Here is a 22862-nt window from a genome sequence, read left to right as displayed (position 1 = left end):
AAACTTGACTAAGGTACCTATAGATATTTGTATTACTATATTTGGTATGTAAATAATTTCTTTAGATAGGAAGATTTAATATTGATGCATTTGCCAATCTATTTTGTATCTTTGGAGGATATAATATATAGTATAGATATTGTCAATGACATCCAAGATGATTTATTTTTCTAGTTCTGGAAAGAACTTTTCAATTGATATCCATGAAATATAGTCAATGACCTTTTTTTGTTGGATTGTAGTAATAAAAGATTTTATTTGGTATTATAGTTGGTCAGCTTGCATCTAGTCTTAAGTATAGAAGTACCAAAGTTTTTTGATATAAAAAACTCTATTTCAATCCATATCCTATGTAATAAAATCCATTATTTGCTAAGGTCCTATTTCTATTGATTTATGATAAATAAATTATTAAATATAGGCTAATATATTAATTTTTTATGGTATTTAGATAGTAACTATATCAAACTGGTCTTAATTAAAGTTGAAGCATTGAAGATTGTCTTCTATAGCAAGAAACTACTACAAAAAGGTTAATATGTTTGAATCATTCAATAAATATGTATATTCTATTTACTTATTTTTATTATCTTAGTTCATACAATATTATATTAGATGAAGGTTTTTTAAGGTTTGTGTCTTGATTGTAGGATACAAATGATAATTTTGGATAATAATATTACTACATGTATTATTAGATCTAAGATTTTTATACTCCAGTATGAAATCAGTTGTATTGTAGTGGCTCAAGCAACCTTGACTTGAGCTATATAGTCATTCTTACCTCCTCATATACAACTTTATAGAATAACTTGGCTTTATTTGAATGTAGTTCTTGTAATATAAATATAGAAACATATGTACCAAATTGATGCTAAAAAGATCTAACTAATAATTAGTATGCAACTTATAAGTGCTTATATCTCTCAAGTATTTAGTGCCTTAGTTAATATGAATAGAATTTTATTTTTAAGTTCTTTTAAAGCGGTTTGGTAGCCAAGGGAGAAGTTTAAGTAGATTGTTGTTTTTTCATATATTAGTCATTTAATGCCTAGATCTAGTTGCCATGTACATTATCTTCATGATGGAAATGACCACACTACAATAGTCTTATGATAATTGAGCTTTGTATTGGCTACCAAAGAGAAGGTGTCTAACTTAGACATTATACAATCAAGATTTTTTTAGATATAATATAGATAAAAGGCCAAATCATCAATATATATGATGTTAGTAATGTAAGTTGAGTTAAGTAGTTTAATTCCAATTTCACCTCTTCGATTGTCATCGAGGATATGTGAAAACATATTTCTAATGAAGAAATATATAAAGGATGCTAGTTGACATTTTATGTTACATAGACCAACCTAAAGAGAAGATTGCTCTCAAGGATCTATTGAAGTAGAAAATAAAGGATGTATTAGTCTAAAAGGTTATTACAAGGCCAATCCTTATTATATAAAATTCTATTTGCAATATGATCTTTTTACAAAATAGTCCAATTAATCCTATTGTATGTCTTTTTGAAATCAAGGAGTATCAAGATTATACTTTGGTTACTTTTCTTGGCCCAAGTCATTGCTTCAAAGGCATTCAATATCTTATCAAATATAAAACAATCAAATACAAATGCAATTAGGATTTTTTTGGATCTAATGCAATAGAAATCTTTGCATGTGCATAGCTAAAAGTTTTGTAAAGATTTTATAGACATAATCTAAGAGTGAAATAAGTCTCATACTTATGATAAGTATGATACTACTTGATTTAAGAAGTAAAATGATATTTTTGGTATTTAATTCTCAACTCAGCTAGTATAAAGTAAAGATTTCATGTTAGAATTCAAGCACGTTAGATGATGTCTTTTCTATGAATTTGTGATAAAATTTAGTTGGTACACCAATAGGTCTAGTTGCTTGACTAGAAAGAATTGCTTTAATGGCCTATTATACTTTGGATAAGATAATAGACTTTATAAGTATCTCATTTTGGTTTGCCATAATTACTCTAGAAATATTTAGGAAGCATTTAAAAGACACTGAGATATAAGCTTCTATAATTATATCTTATATATATAATATAGAAAAAAATTATTAACAAAAGCTTGTATATCTTGTGGTTTGAATAGGATCTAACCATTGTCAAAAAAATCTTTGAAGATAGTTGAATTTTATTATTTATTATAATGTTCAAAGAACTCTTTACTATAGTAGTCTCCAATTCTTATCTAATGTGATAACTAGTAGTCATATTTCTATTTAAGTTTGTCTTGTCAAAGCCATTGAATGATGGCCTAGATTGTATCTAATTTTTTACAAGCTTTGAAGTTATTCCAATGGTCTTAGAAGACCATCTAGCGTCATAAACTTTAGAGAATTATTTTTTAAAATCATAATACTATTTTTTTTTTATTGTTTCTTGGTTTTTTTGTCATTACAAAATTTCATGGCTTTGATCGCTACTATAATTTTGGTATTCTAATTTTATTTGGAGTTTTTTATAGTTACTTATTTTCAAGCTTGTAAGACCATTGATCTTTCTTCAATTGATTTTAAAAGCTATATATTTTGAATTACATATTCTTTGTAGAATAATGCTCATACAAACAAATATGTATGAGGATAGGGATATGATTTGAAATGTAAGGCATAAAGTACCAAATTCTAATGAGTCTCCTAAATTGATAGATGGCTTAGAGCAAATATATTTTGTCAATTCTAAAGCAAATCATATTTGGTATTTCATAGCCATTATTCTATATAAAGGATTTATTTTTTATTTTTTGATAGAATATATTGTGCAAATTCTTAAAAAGAATTAGATATAGAAAAAGGTTATTTTATATAATGATTTTGTTTTTTTTCTTGCATATAGTGGTAATGTTGCCTTCCTTGTCTTCTATTTATTTGATATAGTTAAAATCGTCAGCTAGGATGTAGTGAGTTTTGAAGAGTGGGTGTCTTTTAATGTACTTTCAAAGACTGATTTGGCTTCTTGTATTATTATTAATATCTATAAAAATTAATAATTCTAAGTTTGAATTCTCTTGATAGTTGAAATGTCACATATTAGGCTCTTTTAAGGTCAATTATTTTATATTCATATACTTGGGTTGCCATTTTTTTGATAGAAATATGCCAACTCTTTTCATGAAGGAATTTCTAATTATCAAGTATCTTACTTCATTCCAAAGCATAGTTTCTTTCATGAATTTTATTTAATGTATTTGATTTTAGTATTTAATAAGTAAAAATTTATATTCTTATATAAAGAAAATATTGAAACTAAAGATGGTTCTTGCAAAAAAAATCTTTGATTTTACATCATTTTTTGATGCCTCTTTATTTGCAGCTTAAATACAAAGTATTCAAGGATATAAGAAGAATTGATTTAATTATTATGTGGATCCACTTGAAAGGAGAAAATGGCCCTTTCATTATTATTGGTTGATTTATTTTGGATATAATCATTTTTGGGCCATTGTATAGTTGTGATATGCCTATATAAAAAAATTTATTTCATTGTAATTGATGAGCATGACAAGAATGCATAAGGCTATTGTACTTGAGGATTGAAGCCATTCATACATCAACCTTGCATTTCTCTATTGATGAATTAGATTTTGATATTTCTTTATTAAGATGATTTTAAAATGAAGTTAAATCATGATTTCATCTATTAGGTTCCTATCAGCATTTTCTTGGATCCAACTTGTTTACTTAAGTGTTGACTTAAGTAGAAAGAAATTGGCAGAAAGGCCTTATGTAGTAATAGCAATGTTTCAAAGATACTAGCTACGTTTCTCATAATGATAGTAGATACCACTACAATTAAGGATTTTACATACTTCAGATTGAAGTTTTTAATTAAGCATTAATCAAAAGAATACATACATCTATGTATGATATTATATTTAACTATTTTTTTGTAAAGAGACTTTGAATTCTTGTATATGTAAAGCATGCAATAATTCCAAGATTTGGATCTATAGAGCAATTTTGTCTTGTTTATGAATCATGAAAAGATAGAGCTTGTAATAGGACATCTATGGATAGAAGTAGATCTTTGTATTATCAACATTGTAATTATATGTTGCTAGTGTTTGTTTAACTTCCTCTAAGTAGTTGAATTAAATTTCAAAATGGTTTTTTTATTTTTTTATTTTTATTTTTTAACAATTAAGTACTTAAAAAAGTGATGTAATCAAATTTTGGCTCAAATGGTGAGTTGTTTCATTCTAAAGCAATAGCTTCTAATGAAATCTAATACCATATACTTTCTAATTTGTTCTATTTTTTGCTAGAATTTGGTGAGGAGATTAGATGGCATTATAAAGGAGATTGATTTTGATACTTCTATAATGGATTGTATAGAATTAGAATCTATTACAATTAAAAAACTATGTAGTATAAATTTTGAATTTTATTTTGTTTGTACTATAAAAATACTATAGTTTCTAAATTTAGGATCTTTTATATAGAAAATTTAATATAGTACTAAGATAGGATTTGAAATAAATTGGAAAAGATTCTTTACTAATGCGGCAATATCTTCTTCTTCAATGAATCTATGGATAAGATAAAAAAAAATTATTTTTAAATAATTGCTTTAACTTTTAATTAATAGCCTTGTATTTATTTTTATAATAGTTAAAAAATATCCTAGTTGAATTCTTTTCTTTCTTGAAAAAAACCTTAGTCTCTATAGTAAGGCAATGGGTCTTAACTACAGGTCTTTATTTCTAAAGGTATTCTATCTCAGTTTAAATATCGTCTTGATGAAGTGCTAAAAATACCTCCTAAAAAATGTGGTTGAAATTCTTTTGTATTTATTGGATAGCCACAAGAATATTTAAGACTTATTCAGAAGTTTGAGGTCTTAGTGCATTTTTTTTGCTTCTTCAAGCCTCTTACTTTTTTAATTGTTGTATTTTTTAAGATTTGAATTCAAGTTGTATTTTTTCTTAATTTGGATTTTTGATCTCCAAGCTAAATTTTTTTTCCTTGATTTTATATGTGATTGCTAAAGTGATACTTAGATATATTTCAATCATCTTCACTTGTTGTATTTTCTACACTATGATTGTTTGGTTCTACATAAGAGTCATAGACAACTTCATTATTACTATTATTGTATACTTTAATAACATTAATTTTTTTTCTATCTTTCTTAAAATCAAATAAATTTAAGAGCACTATACCCTTTAAGTTTTGTATAGTGTCAAATTGACAATCATATATTAAAAAGCTAAGAAATCAATTACAACAAAGGATTCCTAAAAAAATTGGATCTAAAGTGGTGGAAACCATAATTTGCAGAGTTGTCTAGAATATCTAAAGAGATCTTCTAGGTACTATCTAAGCACCTTATCATCCATCCATCTCCACAAGTCCAAAGCTACCACTTGATGTCCAAAATTTCAATTCTTCTTCCTATAATTTTGTTGCTCGATTTTTATTTATTTATTTATTTTTGAATCTTTATTTTTTACAGAGTATAATTTTTTTTTGTAATTATTTTTATAAATATTTATAGACCTATTAAGAAAATTTCAACTAAATTTTATATTAAATAGATATTCTAATAATTAATTATCTTAAATCTTATATTTTTTCTATAAATTATATTTTTTTAATAAATTGTGATACTTTCATTAATAGAATTTTTACATCTATTTTTGCATATTCTAAATATATTATTATTCATATTAATTTATAATTTATAATTTAAATAATCAATTATTTATAATATAAATATATTTTTTATATTATTTAATTAAAAAAATAAAAACTAAGAACTAATGTATTTTATAGTCTTTAGTTAATTTTTATATATTGTGCGCATTTAAAATACAATATTTACCTCCTCAAATCTTACATATTATTCAATATGTACCATTAATCATCTTCATTTTCTTCACATTCCATCAATATTATTTTGAATTCTACATCTTTTTGATCTTTTTGTTGTTGTTATTGTAAAGAGCCAATAAAATCTTTTTTTTTATTAAAACTTGTGTTTCTTTGCTTAATTTTTTTTTCTTATTATTGGATTTTTGCTAATAATTCTATCTAATTCATGTAAAGAATAAGTAGCATTGTTATGGACTATAATTATAACATAAGGTCCAAACTATTTCTTTGTAATTTTTTTTGTTGTGTTATGTTAATAAATCAAACTACTATCATAAATTAAAACCAAATTTCTAACTTCTATAGATTTAGATCTTAATCAATGAGTCTTATTAAACCTATCTTTGTTTTTCAATCAAGCTACTTTTAATCTTTCTATTATTACTTCCAAATCTTTTGATAATCTCTCTAATTGTTAAATTTAAAGTTCTAATAGATTTTTTTTTCTTTTTATCAATTCTAACTTTCTACAATAAAAAAGTCCATGTATGATAAATTTTCTCAATTGGCATCATTGATTTTTGTCCTAATATAAACTCAATAAGTATATAATTATTTATTATATTATAAATAGTCTTATCAATCTATAAAATAAATGGAATCAATTTTGGCCATTGCATTGACGTAATTTTTATAAGCTTTTACTAATGTATTAATGATAAGAAGATGACCTCTTTCACTTTTATTATTAGCTTCTAAATTATAAAAATAGTCAATTTTAATTAAATTCTATAATTTTTAAGAATTTCTTTGATTCTATTATATTTAATTTTCTTCTATTTGTTTTCTTCTTTCCAATGCTTCTATATTAGCTAAAAATATCTTCTAATATAAATTAATATATTCTTTCTTTAGACTTGATGCTTAAAATCTTTTCTTCAACAAAATTTGATAGTCTTTTTTTTACTAGAATCAAATATTTTATGCTCCAAAGTGTAGATTGCATAACTACTAAATCAATCATCTATTAAAAATGTATAGAAGATAAGTAGGTAGGTCAAAGCCCATTCCTATATTTCATCTTAGATTATACTTGGCAATTTATGCAAGAGTCTCCAAAAACCTCTATATCTTTGTATTATCCTTTCTACCAAAATATTTTATTCATTTTGATATAAGTGGCTTAAATTCCTCTATATCTAGTCCAAAGTGTGTCATGAAATTCATCTAAAATATCCTTAAAAGTTTTATCTATCCAAACTTTTTTTTTTCTTCATTATGTTCAAATAAATTCTAATATCTTTAAGCCTATCTTCATATAGATCTTTTTAGAAGACTTAAATCACATCTTTAAGACTCTTTTCTTCAATAAAAAATGAATATCTACAGATCTTTTTTATCCTCATCTTTTTTATCTTTACAAGCCATCATTTCTTCTTTGCTAATATATTTAATTGTAAATAATAAATTTGCCATCAAATTATGTTTACTAGTAATATGCTCGAAATTCAGATTTAATATCCAAATATAAGCTATCCATTTGAATCTAGTAATATCTAAAATAAAATAATTATTTAATTTTCTAAGTAGAAGAAAATAATTTATTTCTAAAACTACATTAGCTCCAATCAAATACTTCCTATGAACTTTTAAAGTTGTAAGTGCTCTCTAAAGTTCTTTCCTAATTTGTGGATATACCTTTTATTTATCCATAAGAATTTTGGCTTTAAGTCTTATAACAATTTTTTTTCTTCTTAGTCATCTTAACCAATAGTCTATCCAATTGCTATTGAATTAATATCCACCATCACTACTATTGATCTTCTATATTGATAATCCACTTAATAAAAAGATGAGTAGTGAAGTTCAAACCCTTTTTAAATTTTCCATAGTTTTTTCATGTTTCTCTTTTCAAATAATTTTTTTTTACCTTTTTAATAGCTTATATAGTGGTTTTGCAATGCATGCAAAGTGAGGCATCCAAATATAATAAAATACACATATATCCAAAAATCTTCTAACTTCTATAATACTATTGCATGCTTTCATTTTGAATATAGTATTAATTTTATCCAAATTTGATTTCTTACCATATTTTTCATAAATATGTTCTACAATTAAAATTACTTCAATTCTAAAACTTGATTTCTCTAAAGATAATGTCAAATTTATCAATTTATGCTTCTTTAATATTTGAGCCACATCTTTAATATGTTTCTTAACAAATATATTATAATTGTTAATATGAATGATTTTATTTTTTTTTGTACTTGTAATATTTTATTGATATATCATCTAAAAATATAATTTTCTTTTTTAGCACAAATTCTTTCAATATTTGATTCATTACATTTTACATATGAGCCACCAAATTTGTTGCACATTGATGTAAAGTACACATTGTCATTAAAATCAAAAGAATTTTTATGGTTATAAGATCTTCACTTTTTCTATTAATTAGAATTGATTACATCTTGAATATAAGTTTTTTATAAAATAAATGATATGACTTGTAAATTGTTTTGATATTTTATCAACCACCAATTTGGATTCCATATTTCTAATGATTATTTTATTTACTGGTTGCATAACTTGAATAAGCCTTAATGCCTTTGATTTTTTAGGCAAGATAAACTATTTATTCAAATAAGGAGCAATTGCAAGTTTTAGAATTTCCATCTTTACCCATTTCTTCAATAATTCTATCAATTTAAGAAATAAAGTTCTTAATATTGGAATAGGCTTCAAATTCCATAGAACATATGGCACAATAAAAATTACCATTGGCCCAACAATACTAGGATCTATACAACCTATCTCATTAGACGTCAAAGTAAATACTTTACTATATCTTATAAGCATTTTTTGATATATCTTCTTTTTTGGTATTATTAAAAATTCACTTCTTCCAATCTTTAGTTTAGCCAAAGTTTCCTTAGAGAATTGATATCCAATCCTTTGCTTCTTTCTTAAGCTTAGCTCTTTAAGTACTTATTTAATATACTCTATAGTATTAGGTAGTAGTTGAGAAGCTACCAACTTCATCTTCTAAACCATTATCTTATACTTTGTTTCAATGATAGCCTCTTGTTTTAGCCCATATCTAGTACCAACTTCAATACTTTCTATTACTACCTTCAATTCTTTATAAGCTTCTTTTGAATGTAAATTTATCAATACTTTAATTTATTTATTTTTTGCTAAGCTTTCCAAGATCCATATCAAATTTTCTTTTAAATCATCTTCTTTTACTACTTCATATGTAATTTCTTCACTTAAAATTAAATTTATTTTTTTAAAGTTTTTTTTTTGTTTCTTCACTCTTATTTTATATATTAAATTTAAATATTTAAAATATTTGTATATAAAATTAAAATAATTTTTATTTTCACCCTTGTATCCTTTTTATATAAGAATGCTTTCTAAAAATCCAAAGATCTATCTTTGAGTTTTAAAGATATTTTCTTTAATTAGTTTCAATACTTTTCATGAATAGGTTTAACTATAAATAATTATATTATCCTCTTTTCATTACAACTACAAATCCTAGTATAATCAAAACCATCATTTAAAACTCTACTTTCTATTCTTGCAACAATGATATAAGATTGACTAAGTATTACTAGATATGTAGCTGAATTTTGCACAAAAGAGATTTGTTCTACCTCCGCATCTCTAATTCTTGTCTTTACTATTGGAAAAGCTCTATAAAGATCTTTTGTTGGTTATTTTTTACTTTAATTACCTATTTATGATTCATATCAATTGGCCACTTACTTTTTTTTAAATATCTTTCAAGACATGATATTAATTTCTAATTTATGATTAATCAAAGCCAACATTGAATCATTTAAATCTCCTAGCTTCACTTCTATCTCTATGGTTGCCTAACTCAATAAGAAATCAAATAATTCACTCCTTCTTCATAAAAACCATGCTTGATGTAATTTGCAATTAGAGCTTCTTATACTTGATGTACTTCTATAAGCATATTATTATTGACCAATGTCTTGTCTTCTAAATTTGATTTCTTCTTTGTTCTTATCAATGAAGATTGAAAAAATACATGTCCAATATCTTCTTCTTTATCTTGAATCATCCAAATATCTAATACCTCAATCAAAATAGCCTCGGCTATTTTTTATTTTTTTTTAATTAAATCAATGATCAACTTATGGAAATCTTTCTTTAGTATACCACAAGCTTTCTTTAAAATAAATTCAATTTTAGCATCTAAATTTTTTTCTTTCAAAATATTTTTTACATTAATAGATGTTTTAATATCAAATTGAAGTTTACAAGCAGGATTTTTACCTTTAGCTTTCTCTAATGCATTTTTCTTATTTTCTTCTTTCTTCTTTAATGTTCTCTTTTTGTTGGAAAGTTTAATAGAGTCTTCTTATTGAATAGCTCTACCTTTCTTTTTTCATTTCTAATACCATATAGACCAACAACTTGTTGATCTTTACCTGAAAAATTTCTAATGTTCATAACATCAATCAGATCCTTCCATCTTATTATCCTTCTAACATCCTCAATTTCTTATGAAACATAGAATTAATTCACTCTTGTGATTTAGTACAAAAAATGTACTTATGGTACTCAAAGTTACTATTTTAGTGAGTTAGTATAAGGATTTTGAAATAAATAGCAAAATAATCAAATGATAGTTGTAAAAAGGGACATTAATAAAAAAAAATTCAAAAAAAATTCAAAATAACCATTTTTTCTTTAAATTAACTAATATTAAATATGATATTTTATTAGTAGTTTATTATTGTGAATTTTTTAATTAGACTAGAAGCTAAAAGGATCTTTGATCTAAGTCAATCCAAAAGAAAAAAGTGAAAAAAAAATATAAAAAAAGAAGACGAAGGAGCCAGGAAAAAGAAAAGACAAGAGAGGGATAAGAGGAAAAGAAAAAATTGGAAGAGTTGAAGGAGAAAAGAGAAGAAAAGAAGAGGAGGAAAGAGGAAGCAGAGAAGAAAACAGCGAAAAGAATATAAGGTGAAGAAAAAATGTAATCTTTTCGGCTGGATGAATGCCAGCCGGATTTCACGGAGGAGTCCGATGGAGTTCGGGTAGTTCCGCCGCCATCTTCCCTCTCTTTTATGTTTCTGTTTTTGTAATCTGGTGAAAGAGCTCCAAGAATTTTGGTGGGTCTCCCTCACCCTTGTGGATGGTTGGGGTTGTTCTTCTTTGTTCCCCTGGAGGTGCTGCAGTGCAGCATCCTCTCCTTTTGTTCTATGATCAATGTAGAGCTAGGAATCGAAGTTCTGTGTTTTTTGGTGTGTTCTTCTAGAGATCCAACTATAAGATTGTTCAAGCGGTAGAGGCGTGCTACAGCTACAGCGTTTTTACTCGTGACTCGTGTGTTTTTTTAGGTGTGGTCGACGAAAGTGGAGCGTGGATTCTTCCGGTTTTGGTTTAGATTGGTTAGTTATTCCTATAGAGCGAAAGTATTGTGTAGCGGCTTCAGCAGTCGGTCAACGGTTTTTTTCTTCCTGAGGCGATATTGCGGAAGGATCATGGTTGCTATGTTCATTTTTTTTTTTTTTTTTTTTTTTTTTTGCCGTTTGTGTTGGAAAAGTTTTAGTTGGCTGCGGTGGAGCGTCATCTGAGGTTCTTCATTTCCTCCTTTATTATCTTTGGTTCAACGTTAGAAGAGGCATAATGTGGCGCTGATCTAGTGCATATATCCTTGTTGATTGTGATTTGAGGTCGGCCGTTGAACTATTGTTGCAGTCGAAGGATTCTGCCACCTGATCCAGTCTTGCTCCATTTTTGTTGGGGTGGTTTTTGTTGATTGTTGTCGAGCGGCAGATGTCAAGAAGATCTTGAGTGCCATTTGTTTTTTCAATTGGAAGCAGTGCGGCCAGAGGCAATTCAAGGTTCTCTTCTGCAACGTCGCTCTCAAATTTTGTAATTTTTTGTAATTGAGGCATTTTTTTTCTCTGCGACGTGTCGCACTCAAGTTGACGTGCTAGTGATCATTCTCAACATTCCGACGGCGTACAATTGTGGCTGCCCTGTGCTTGTACTAGGAGCTCGATAACGTATGGGGTTGCTAGATTTATACCTAAATTAAGACCTGGTCACCAGACATATCACTAGCTGAATGTCTAAATAAGTCTTAAGTTTTGGATTAAAGTAATAAGATTTGGATGAAATTTATTAAATGAAGTGTTTATGGATGAATTTTGCGCATGGATAATAAATCATTTATAGATACAAAATTATTCACAAATGATAACTTATAATTAGATGATTTTTTATAGATGAATTTTAATTAAATAAAGTAAAAATAATATTAAATAAAATAATAAAAAAATAAACAAATTAAGAGTTAATAGAAGGAATATCCTTAAATATGCATATGTGAATAATTTGCTAATACAATTGTGGATCAATGGTAGAGATTTTGCTCAATCAGTTGGTTGTTTTAAGAAGATTGAAGTGTGATTTAATTGGGATTTACATAATAGTTAAAACTTCTAAAATTCACATAGTTAATTTACTTGTTGTAAATTAGAATAAACTTCCAACTAATAGAGGTTTATTTTAGCTCACACCCCTCTTTTTGGCATCTATTGTAAGTGAATCAACAATCTTTACTTCTCTTTGCTCCTTTGCCAATTTTTTTATACCCTCTTTTTCAAAATTGGTCCTTAAAGGCTTATAAAAGCTTAAAAGCCTTATTCTTCCTTTCTTGAAATAAAGAATACTTTCTTTGATTGCCACTTTGTAATTATCACATTCACCACGTTTGTGGCATAGACTATTACAGCACATACATCTTTCCATATATTCCTTAGGTTTTTCTAAAATATTTGATGTCTTAGACTTTTGAGACTTTTTTTATTTCTAGCTTCCAATTCTTCATGCTTTTCATTAATTCTTCTAATGTTTTATCATGAATAAACTTATTGATCTTTTGAAATAATGAGGAGGTTAGAGTAGTTGGCACTAGATCCATTTGTGCTCTATAACCACAAATCTTGAGTTTTTGCTGCTTAGCTGGAAGTTCAACGGCCTCCTTCACATTTTTCCAATCATTAGTGAAGTCATTCTCAAATGTCCTATCTAGAAAATCAAAGAATAATTTGTTTTTTAAATCATCATTTATTTCTTGTAAAAATAATTTATTTTTTCTTATATCAAGCAACTGTCTTTCATATCTTAGTAATCGGCCAAATTTCTTCTCAAAATCCTTAATTAATTTTCTTGGGAACATTTTATATCCAAGCCTTTGTTCAATCCATTCTAAAATTGATTTCTTGATTATTCTTTTTGAATCTACTTCAAAAAATTCATCTTTGAGATATTCCACAAATTTACTCTAAAAAATAGAGTCTTTATGTAATTCTTTTATCCTTTCTCTAATCTTAAGAATAACAACAATATCAAAAACAAACATCATTTTTACCTTTGGAACTTGATATACTTCCATCTCATATATAAAAATCTTAAGAAATTTGGTGATGTTTCTTTTTTTGAATCTTCCAATCTTGTCAACTATACCTTGTAAGGCTTTAGTAGTGTCTTTGCTACTTTCTTAAAATTTTTATTGTTGCTCTACAAAACAAGTCATTAAAAACTACTCTTTTTAGCACTTCAATCCTAAATCCACATCTTCTATTATATCTAATAAAAGAAGTACCTCAAGACTCTCTTTGTAGAAGTATCAATATATCATAGAGAAATAATTTATCTTAAGAAAGCACAAGGTTTTTAGATGCTACTAATTCCTCTACTTTTGTATAAAAACTTTCAAAAACATATACAACATTCAATAAAATCCAAATTCTTAACAAATATCCTTGCTCTTTAGATTGTCAATAAATCCATGTATTCAATATTTCTAAAATTAATACTAAAGAGTAAAATCTTCTTTGAAATTCTTTATATTTGTCTCTAAAGAAAGTTGCTACCATTTTCAAAATCCTACTCTAATTTAAATCCTATTTTCAAATCCTAAATTATAAATTATATTTTATTTTAAAAAAATAAAAAATTAGATTGAAGATTTTAGAGAATTGATACTATCACATTTTAGCTACTACCAACTTGTGGCTTTTTTTTTATTATTTGTTTTTGAAAAGCTATATACCAATCTATCAAGAAGATAAATATATAGATAGTATAGGCATCATATATCATGCTATTATTAAAGGAGATTCCTTACTCTTGCCCATAGGTAAAAAATACCCTTATCATCTAACATAATCCCATCATGCAAGTATTAAGAGGCCAACCTTTTGAATATCTTCAATAAATATATTAAGGATTTTTAGATTTTTAGATTTTTTTTTTTTCTTCTCCCTTCTTTCATATGCTACCATAGAGATTCAAATTTAATATCTCTTAGATACCATCCAACCACCTTGTCATCCATCTATTGCCATAAGCTTAAAGTCACTATTTAATATCCAAGGCCTCAATTCTTCTCCTTATAATCTTTTCTTTAACATCTTTTTATTTTTTAAATATCTATTTTTTATAAAATATAATTCTTTTTCTATAATTTTTTATATCTATTTATAGATCTATAAAAAAAATCTACTAAATTTTATATCAAATATATATTTTAATAATTAATTATCTTAAATCCTATTTTCTTTCTGTAAACTGAGTTTTTCTAACAAACTATGATACTTTTTAAATAGAATTTTTATACCTATTTTCATATATTCTAAGTACATTATCATTAATCTTTATTCTAATCTATAACTTAAGTAATTAATTATCTATAGTATCTAATTGTTTTTCTAATTTTTTTATTTAATAAATAAAATAAAAATTAAGAACTATTACGTTTTATAGTCCTTAGCTAAATTTTACATATTATGTGCATTTACAATATGATATTGTTATGACCAATTTTTATGATTAAATGTTTTTAGCAAAATGATTTGTTTGTATGGTTGCTCAAACACATCCTACCATTGCCGTTCCTATCTCGATGTGGTAGTATATGGGTAGATGTTTGTAATTTAGTATGTTGATGGTGTTGCATAATACTCTCCTTTACCCCCTCTTGCTACTCATTGTGGTTTTTACATCAAGTCTTTTGACACGGTAGACAAAGCACACTTATAGGACTTGTGACCTTGTTAGCCAAATCATTTTTACAAATACTACAAGTCTACAAACTATTTCAGTATGAATTTGAATAGTGTGGATCATACTATTTAAAATATCATGCTATAATCATATATTCTTAATTGGTATAATATACATTTTAAGTTGGGCACTCATATCTTAGATGCACTTTGCAAAATAGTATGATATATTCTAATCATAGATATTGGTATAGATCTAGAAATACTCTAGTATTTGGTCATGTCCAATATTCCTACATGCTTTCAATATCTCTTCTATTGTATTATAAATTGCTAATACTTGGTAGGTATTAAAATAAGAAATAATTATGAAGTCTTATCTTGTTTAATATTATTGATATTTACACAAAAATAAGGACTATAAATTGGATGCAGAGCACAAATGAATTTTTAAAATTACATATAATTATACAACCAAATTATGATCAAAGAATAGAAAATAATACAAACATTTTTTGTTTTTGTTTTGATATATCTATATTTTATGCAAATTTTAATTCTTAGATTTTTTTATTTTTTATTTTTATTTTTTTCTTATTTTATAGATTATAAAAAGATTGAATGATGCACTTCGAATGATAAATAAATAAATAAATAAAATCCAATAAATATTGGTGGATATTATAAGGTTTTTTTTTCCAAAGTGATAATTCCTAGTTGCACAAGCATTGTATGTGTTTAAAAATCTTTAGTTATTATAATCATGCTATTTTTTTGTGATAGGATTTTTTGTTGCAGTTATATAGATTTCTTCAGGTTTCTTTCAATTTAGTTTTAATGAAATTGCACAATTTTCAAACCTATTTCTTTGGAATTGTGATCATAAAATAGGCATTGTAGTTGTTTCTGAGTTATTGAAGTTTTAAGATATATTCACAATCTTCAAAACAAAACTTTGAAGGATTTATTTGTTTATATTTATTTTTTATTAGATAACAGATCTAACAATAATTCTTGAGTAAGGCCTAAATCGAAGTTTCTGTATTGCACCTACCACCTTCATTCTTAAATCTTTCATCTACAATGTAACATTCTTTAAAAAATACATTTTTCTAAAATTTCATTAAATTCCTTTTGTCTCCCCTTCTAGAAAAGAGAATACTATTTCCCTTGAGTTAATATGTTATAAGTGGTTTGAAAGAAATGAAACCTGTAATAAACGCCGCAATACAAAAGCTCGGCCCGGCATAAGAACCGGATCGGTAACACCCAGGGCCGGCCAATACCCGACCTGGCCCGGCCCCGCGGTGGGCGAGTGTCGGTGAGCTCAAATGGTGACGCGACTATCGGAGGAGGGAATGCGAGCTGCGGCAATGGCGTCGTGGACTTGGTTGTAGCGCTCCTCCGCGGCGCTTTTCTCCACGCCGGTGGCGCATTCCCGCTTCATGATGCTCTCATATTCCAGTTTTGCGCATTCTAGTTTTCCTTGTTGGTGATACAGTTCTCCTAACTTGAACCTAGCCAACACTTGCCCTTCCTCCTCCTTCCTCACGGCCATTGCCGCTGCCTCTGCATCTCTGCGTTTCCATTCCAACATACAGCCGCACAATTACTGTTCACGAAAGTCTAAATCATTTGAGATCGGTGCTTAATCTCTGTCATTAGAGGTTTTATTGTGAATGAGAGATTTCGGATTGAAGGTTTGGTTAGGAATGTTACCGGTAGTTTCCACACTTGGCAAACCCATCAGCGACTTCGAGTAGCAAGTGAACATCATGCAGTTCGAGTTTCTGCAATTGCTGGAACGAGATCTCTGCTTCTTCGTTTCGGTCTAGGGCGAGACAGACCAAGGCCAGGTATGCCCACACCCTTTGATTCTTGCTATCCATGTGATTTGCTTCCACCAATGCTTGCTCGCTATGCTTATGTTCACACGTTCTGTAGAATGCGATAGCGGCACCGAGCCAGGAGCTTGTGGTTGGTTCTACTTGACAGAGCTTGAGAAACACCTTCTTGGCCGCATTGTAGTTCCCAAGCTGGAGGTGGCAGTTGCCTATGTCGAGGTGAACATACATGTACACTTGTTTGTTTCCTTGGTAGCGTATGTGCTTCTCATAAGCTTCTAATGCCTCCTGGTATTTTTTGTTCAAATAGCGAATACGCCCTAAACACAGCCAGGACATGGGCTCTTCATGGGTAATGGACAAGTTCTCCTTGATCCAGATTTCTGCTTTCGCATACTCCTCGTTGAGTTCATGTACCTTCGCGTGTGCCCATTTGTTATCAAACGCGGTTGAAAATACGTCACATTCTAAGTCCAGAATTTGTTTCCCTTCTTTTTGCAGGTGCAAGTCCAGGAGAAAGAGGCCCGTTTCGAAGAAGACGGTGCTACTGGGAAGGTTTTCTTGAAGGAACAAGTGTCCACAACTGAAGGGGAATTTGAGTAGCGGCGAGAGAAGAACATGGGGGGCTGTGTATGCGTTACGATTCCCATGTGATGACGTATAAAGGACCTCTGCCTTCCTGATACAGCTCTTTTCGTTGTCCGTTTGCCCCTGTGCGTTGTACACTTGGCTAAGTATGCACCAACTCAACCACTCTTCCTCGGTGTGGAGATTAATGGCTGTGTGAAGGAGGATTTCGGACTGGGTGCAGTAGTTGCGGTGCCACATGAGGGAAGCCAACGCCAGTAGACTGAGAAAATGATTCTTGTCCAGTGTGAGCGCCTCCCGAAAGCATTCCTCCGCCTTTCCACGCTCCCTCGGCCGACCCTTAGTCTTCATCTGCAACACAATTCACATTTATACCATCGAACTGAGTTTGCGTGGCAAGTATTATTCCCATGCAGAGAACATGCGTCCAACTCAGTATAGCTAATTAAATTTTCTCGAACTTCCAAGTATTAATCTCAATTTAATTCCGAATTGTTGTTTGCTTACACGCAATGCAAAGCAGCCATATTCAAACCATATGTCGGGGTTGTGAATTGTGTCTCCGAGAAGCCTATCTTGGTGATATCTGTTGGCGGTCCCGTAGTCACAAGCATACTGAAATGCAAGGTTGTTTGGTTAGATTTTCCCTCAGACGACGTATTCGTAGTGAAAATTAATTTTAATCCATGCTTATGCTACCTCAACATAATTTTTTACTTCGAGTTTTGTGCGGCCCACCTCATACTCATCTGCAAGTTGCCGAAGCAGAAAGAGCTTCTTCTCTTTCTCACTTAACTCCACGTATCCTTCCAAGGCATTGGCTATTCTGTGTTTCTGCAGATGCGAATGTGACGACGTTCGATGTTAGGGTTATGCTGCACACGAACATTAGACGGGTGTGCACTGTTGAAGGAAACATGTCAGCAGCACTGTTGAAATGTGTGCCAGTAGCAGAAATTGAAGGAATCGACCTTGAGGAACATATCCGCAATGCATGTATGGATTTCCTCCATCAGATTTATATACAACGAGTTGCAGAATTCGAACTTTCCACCCGTGATGGCCTCATTCTGTCCGAGCCTAAACTTTTCCGCAGCGATTTTGAGTACTCTGCTCTTCATTTCATCACGCATCATTTGCCACGCGCCTGACTTGTGCAACTCCCACACCACTTTTCTTCTCACGTCTGCATCGCTCTCTTTCCTACACGATCACAAAACATTGACTCACGTGCAGGGAGCCTAAAGTATAAGGTCATCAACGTTCGACAGTTTTTAAATGGTTGCATTTTCATTAATTTACTTCCATCTCGATTCTTTACTTTACGAAGCTTTTGTACCTTGACTTAGTGGCCGGTAAAGCCTCTTCTCCCAATATCTGCCCAACTTCCTCCCCTTGTAGCACTTTCTTGTGCAAGGAGGAGATGTCCTGAGCTGCGATTTTTACGAATTCTTTAAATTTATTGGTCGAATCATTCACAGCGTCATGCAGGTTGAGGCATTTGGGACGATTCGGAATGAGATCCTCCACTTCGAGTTCAGGTTCGGGAGGTGGTGTCCACACGGGCTCAAAGGGGCTACTCGTTTTGATTGTGACAAAAATTACAGACCCATTCTCGGCCCAAGCATTCGGCAACGGAACAGCGGGAGGTGGTGGTAGTGCGCCTTTGGCAGCCACAGGAGCAACCGGAGGTGGTCCGAAATCATCTTCAACGGGCTTCCCCTTTGAAGGTCGCGTTTCTCGAAGGCAAATCGTGCCTCCCGTAACTTCAACGAAATCCTTCAATGGACAGGAAATGGTATGGCGCGTCGACCCTTCTTTGTCAAGGAACGGCTTCAAGTCTAGATCAAAGGTCGCACGGTAGCGGTCGAAGAAAGGATCGCAGTAAGTATTGAAGCTCTCTTCCGTCACATATCTCGCCACAGTGCCTTGAATGCACTTCTTCTTCTTCCGTAAATTCTCTCGCAACTCGTTCGCGCCCTGCCCTGTAAGATATCTCTTGATCCCGGTTTCCTTCCATACCACGATGTTGTGCACCTCTTGAACGACGGCTGGGTACCCGAACTCATCCGCCTTGGAATTCTCGACGTGGCAATCGGGTTTTACCTCCTCGCTTCCGAACAGGAGCCTCTTGAGCTCGCAGGGACCCACGGATGGATCCACATCTGGAACCAAAACTTTCGGAACCATTACTTCTTCTTGCATTACAGAACCTGTCGTGGCTTTGAATAGGCCGAAGCTTGCCTTGTCTACCCCCTCGCCAACGTCGTTCACCGAGTTCCACCAAGTTGAATCTGGTGTGAATCCTGGAATTGGAAACCCAACTGTATAATTGAAGGTCTGTGGCACCCCACCTGTTGGCGTTCCATACTGTTGAACTTTCGGAGGTAGTTTTCGTATTGTCACGACACCGATCTCCATCACAAAACCATCCTTGCGATCAGCTTCGGTGACCAGGGGCGTGCTGGTATTCATAGAAATTTTCAGAGTTGCCCCGTCTAGGAGAAGAGGTTTATTCTCCGCAGGTGGAACAGGTGCAGCTGGTGGTGGATTAGAGGATCCTTTCTTCGGAGGAGGGGTAGGACCTGCCTTCTTTACCTTGCCAACAGGAGTTACAGTTGGAGCAGCCTCAACGGGCTCTACATACGGCGTCAAGGAGGCAATAATCTCCAGATTAGACCTATCAGACGGTAAATTCAGCAGTCCTGCCAGATTCACTTTCGCAGTTGCAATCGGAGCTTTCGTAATTCCTGATGGAGAGATCCAGTACACGGTGATGACCATCTCTTCTTGCACCAATCTATTGCATAGACGATAGGATGGACGCCGCGTATATTCTCTCACATACGAGATAGTGAAATTTGCAGGTGATTGTGGAGGTGGAGATTCGGGAGGTGCTGCTGCAAGATCTGGCAGAGGTGATGCGGGATCCAATGCAGGTGAGGGCGGAGGTGGGGGCATAGGCCAAACCCCCTTCGGAATCGGCTCTTCACATGGCAAGAACGCTTCCGACACAGGTAGAGGTAATGCAGGATCCGGTGGAGGAGGAGGTGGTTCTTCCGGGAATCGGATGTCGAACCCTATCTTCGACTTCTCTTCGCCGGATTCCAAAACCCAAACGTTCATGGCTGCAACAACCTGGACCTTGATGATGCACGGGGCAATTTCGTCCTCACCCTCCTCATATTCATCCAGCACTGGCAAAGGCGGAGTTAGAGGCAGTGGAGATGCTGCTTTTTTGGAGGCCATCTCGTTTCCCCTACATTATCATGCTGCTTCAATATACTCATACGCGATAGAGCATTGCTAGAGCTCACCTGGCCATGGATCCCACAGGGCCATTGCGGCGCTGGCAACCATCCCCACCCCAAGTAGAGCAACCCTCATTACTCGCCAATACCCCAGCAACACAGCCACTCTCCGCTACCTCAACAGAAAACTGTTGCATCGTTAAATCCAGCGAAACACAGAAGAGAGAGAGACAGAGAGACGCCGATTCACCGCTTTTCGAATTCCCTGCATGTCACAAATCATGCGCTTGAGACACAAAACCAGCTCTTGGCTGGCACACAATCCAGCTATCGCTTGCAGAACTGAATCACAGCTTCTCGAAATTGAAACGCGTTTTTTTTCGCTACGACGACGGCAATCGTCCGATTCCTTCGTGACTACGATGAAGCTGGTCACTACTTGCACAAGATCTGCATAACCACCTCGCCTTCCAGATGGGTTCGTCGATGAATCGCAGGGCACCAGACCACAGCGTGATTGTGCCCCGGGCGATAACCGTTTGCAACTGGGAATTGTCAGTCGTCTCTAGACGAGGAGGACGCTTTTCGTCAATGATGACCTGCTTTGCATCATGGGGAGGTGGAAAGAACCGGTCGCCCAGCGTGGATGAAAACGTACGTATTTACTATGGAAAGTAATTTATGGAAAGGTCTTATTTACTATGGAAAGTAATTGTTATTTCTTCTCAAATTATTGCTCTAGCATGCAATATTGAACTACATTGTGGTATCCCAAAGTTCTTCTTAATTATCATCTACTATCACGAACTTGACATTTTTATTTTATCATCCATGGTTTTTCCTATGTTGTAAAAAGAAGAGTTTCTTATTTTGGATGTTCACCTATTTTTTTCTATAAGAAATCTCAATTAAGCTTTCCATAGTAAATAAGACCTTGTTAGAGTAGAGTTCTAGAATAGAAGTCATTGCATACTTCATTTCCAAATACAAATTTATTCCTTTAAATCTAAATGGTCCATAAATTAAAATCTCTCAACAATGATCAAATTTTGTAAAAACATCTAAATCAAGAAAAAATATTCTTTCTTAAAATAACTTGCTTATACAAAAAAAAGTTTTCCAAGGATTTGAAGTTAATTTATATAATAGATATGTAAACCAATTCTAAATTTCCTAAAGTAGAAGATACTTCCAAAATCTATAAAGAATTGTTTTTGGCTTAAAGAAGGAGCATGTTGCACAATTAATGTCAATGACAGAACCAACTTTTTTATAATATGAGTTAATTGTGATGCCTTTGTGCCACAAAAGTCAAGTATAATTTGTTACTTTACAAGAGTAAGACTAGGCCAAAATATCATTCTACTAAAATAAAAATTCATGTTTTAGTATAATATTTCATTTGTAAGCTCTAGGACTAATGATAAACAAGTTTATTTTGCAGCAATTATCTCATAAGTTGAGCAAAGTAAGTCATCAATTCTTTACTTGATATCTTAGAACAAAATTTAGATAAAAAGAGAGGTCACTTGCTTGGCTATAAAATAAGTTAAGTTTAATAGACTCTTCATTAATATAATTTGTTTTTAGAGCCACTTTTAAAACTTTTAGGAAATTAGTTACTTGAGATGTTGTATCTTCAAATATTGAAGAATCTTGTTCTTTAGAATTTTTTTTGTAAAAACAAAGAACATGTGATTTAGTACCTATCCAAAATATTCATATATTAATAAAGCAAGTAAGAGTGAATCAATTGTCTTTTTTGATTCTTATTAATTGAGTATGGAATTAAAAAATTATTGAAGAATATTAATTGTTTGCAAAGGTGTATAGACCAATCTATTTTGAAGGTTGAATTAAAGCTACCTTGTTCAATAAATTGTTTCTATAAACCAAACAAGTATTTATGCAAAATAGGCAAAATATGTCCCATGCTATTTGCAAGATTTCACAAGACGTGGCAATAGGTGGCAAATCACGTTAAATAAATGTAATCTAATATAATTTAGAAAATTTATCTATTTAATAGTTTTTTTTATTTGACCTTCTAATATCAACTACGGTTTGAAGATTTTAAATAGAGAAGCTCTCTTCACTTGACATTCTTTGTCAAATTAAGTTATAAATATTTGTAAGAAAAAAACTCTTTATCATAGAATCTTGCTTGGATATGGTAATTTAGCTATTGAATAAAGTTTAGGATTTTTTCTATATACTTGTACTAATAGAATCTTCTTTTACAGCAAGAAATATAGCTTAACTTTT

At 31.1% G+C, this 22862-nt stretch overlaps 1 protein-coding gene across 1 annotated transcript; it reads right to left on the bottom strand.

The window, feature by feature from the left end:
• Positions 1-15731: 15731 nt before the first annotated feature.
• LOC112277350 (cilia- and flagella-associated protein 70) lies at positions 15732-21299 on the bottom strand. Its single transcript, XM_024509544.3, has 6 exons — positions 18686-21299; positions 18318-18549; positions 18085-18180; positions 17854-17961; positions 16634-17697; positions 15732-16491 (listed from the first exon to the last, which is right to left on the bottom strand). Exons 1-6 carry the CDS (start codon positions 20593-20595, stop codon positions 16242-16244), a joined length of 3660 nt encoding a protein of 1219 aa, XP_024365312.1. The 5' UTR covers positions 20596-21299; the 3' UTR covers positions 15732-16241.
• Positions 21300-22862: the final 1563 nt, after the last annotated feature.

The sequence above is a fragment of the Physcomitrium patens genome, chromosome 25, assembly GCF_059467195.1.
Source record: "Physcomitrium patens ecotype Gransden chromosome 25, ASM5946719v1, whole genome shotgun sequence".
NCBI classification, from domain to species: domain Eukaryota; kingdom Viridiplantae; phylum Streptophyta; class Bryopsida; order Funariales; family Funariaceae; genus Physcomitrium; species Physcomitrium patens.
Note: the sequence above shows the minus strand (reverse complement) of the source record. Positions and strands in the feature narration are given on the sequence as shown.

Coding starts and splice junctions, on each gene's coding strand:
- LOC112277350 (XM_024509544.3), bottom strand. CDS start 20,595: ATGGCCTCCAAAAAAGCAGCATCTCCACTGCCTCTAACTCCGCCTTTG. Junction 17,962..18,084: donor AACTTGCAGATGAGTATGAG/GTGGGCCGCACA, acceptor CTTGCATTTCAG/TATGCTTGTGACTACGGGAC. Junction 17,698..17,853: donor ATGGCTGCTTTGCATTGCGT/GTAAGCAAACAA, acceptor ATTGTGTTGCAG/ATGAAGACTAAGGGTCGGCC.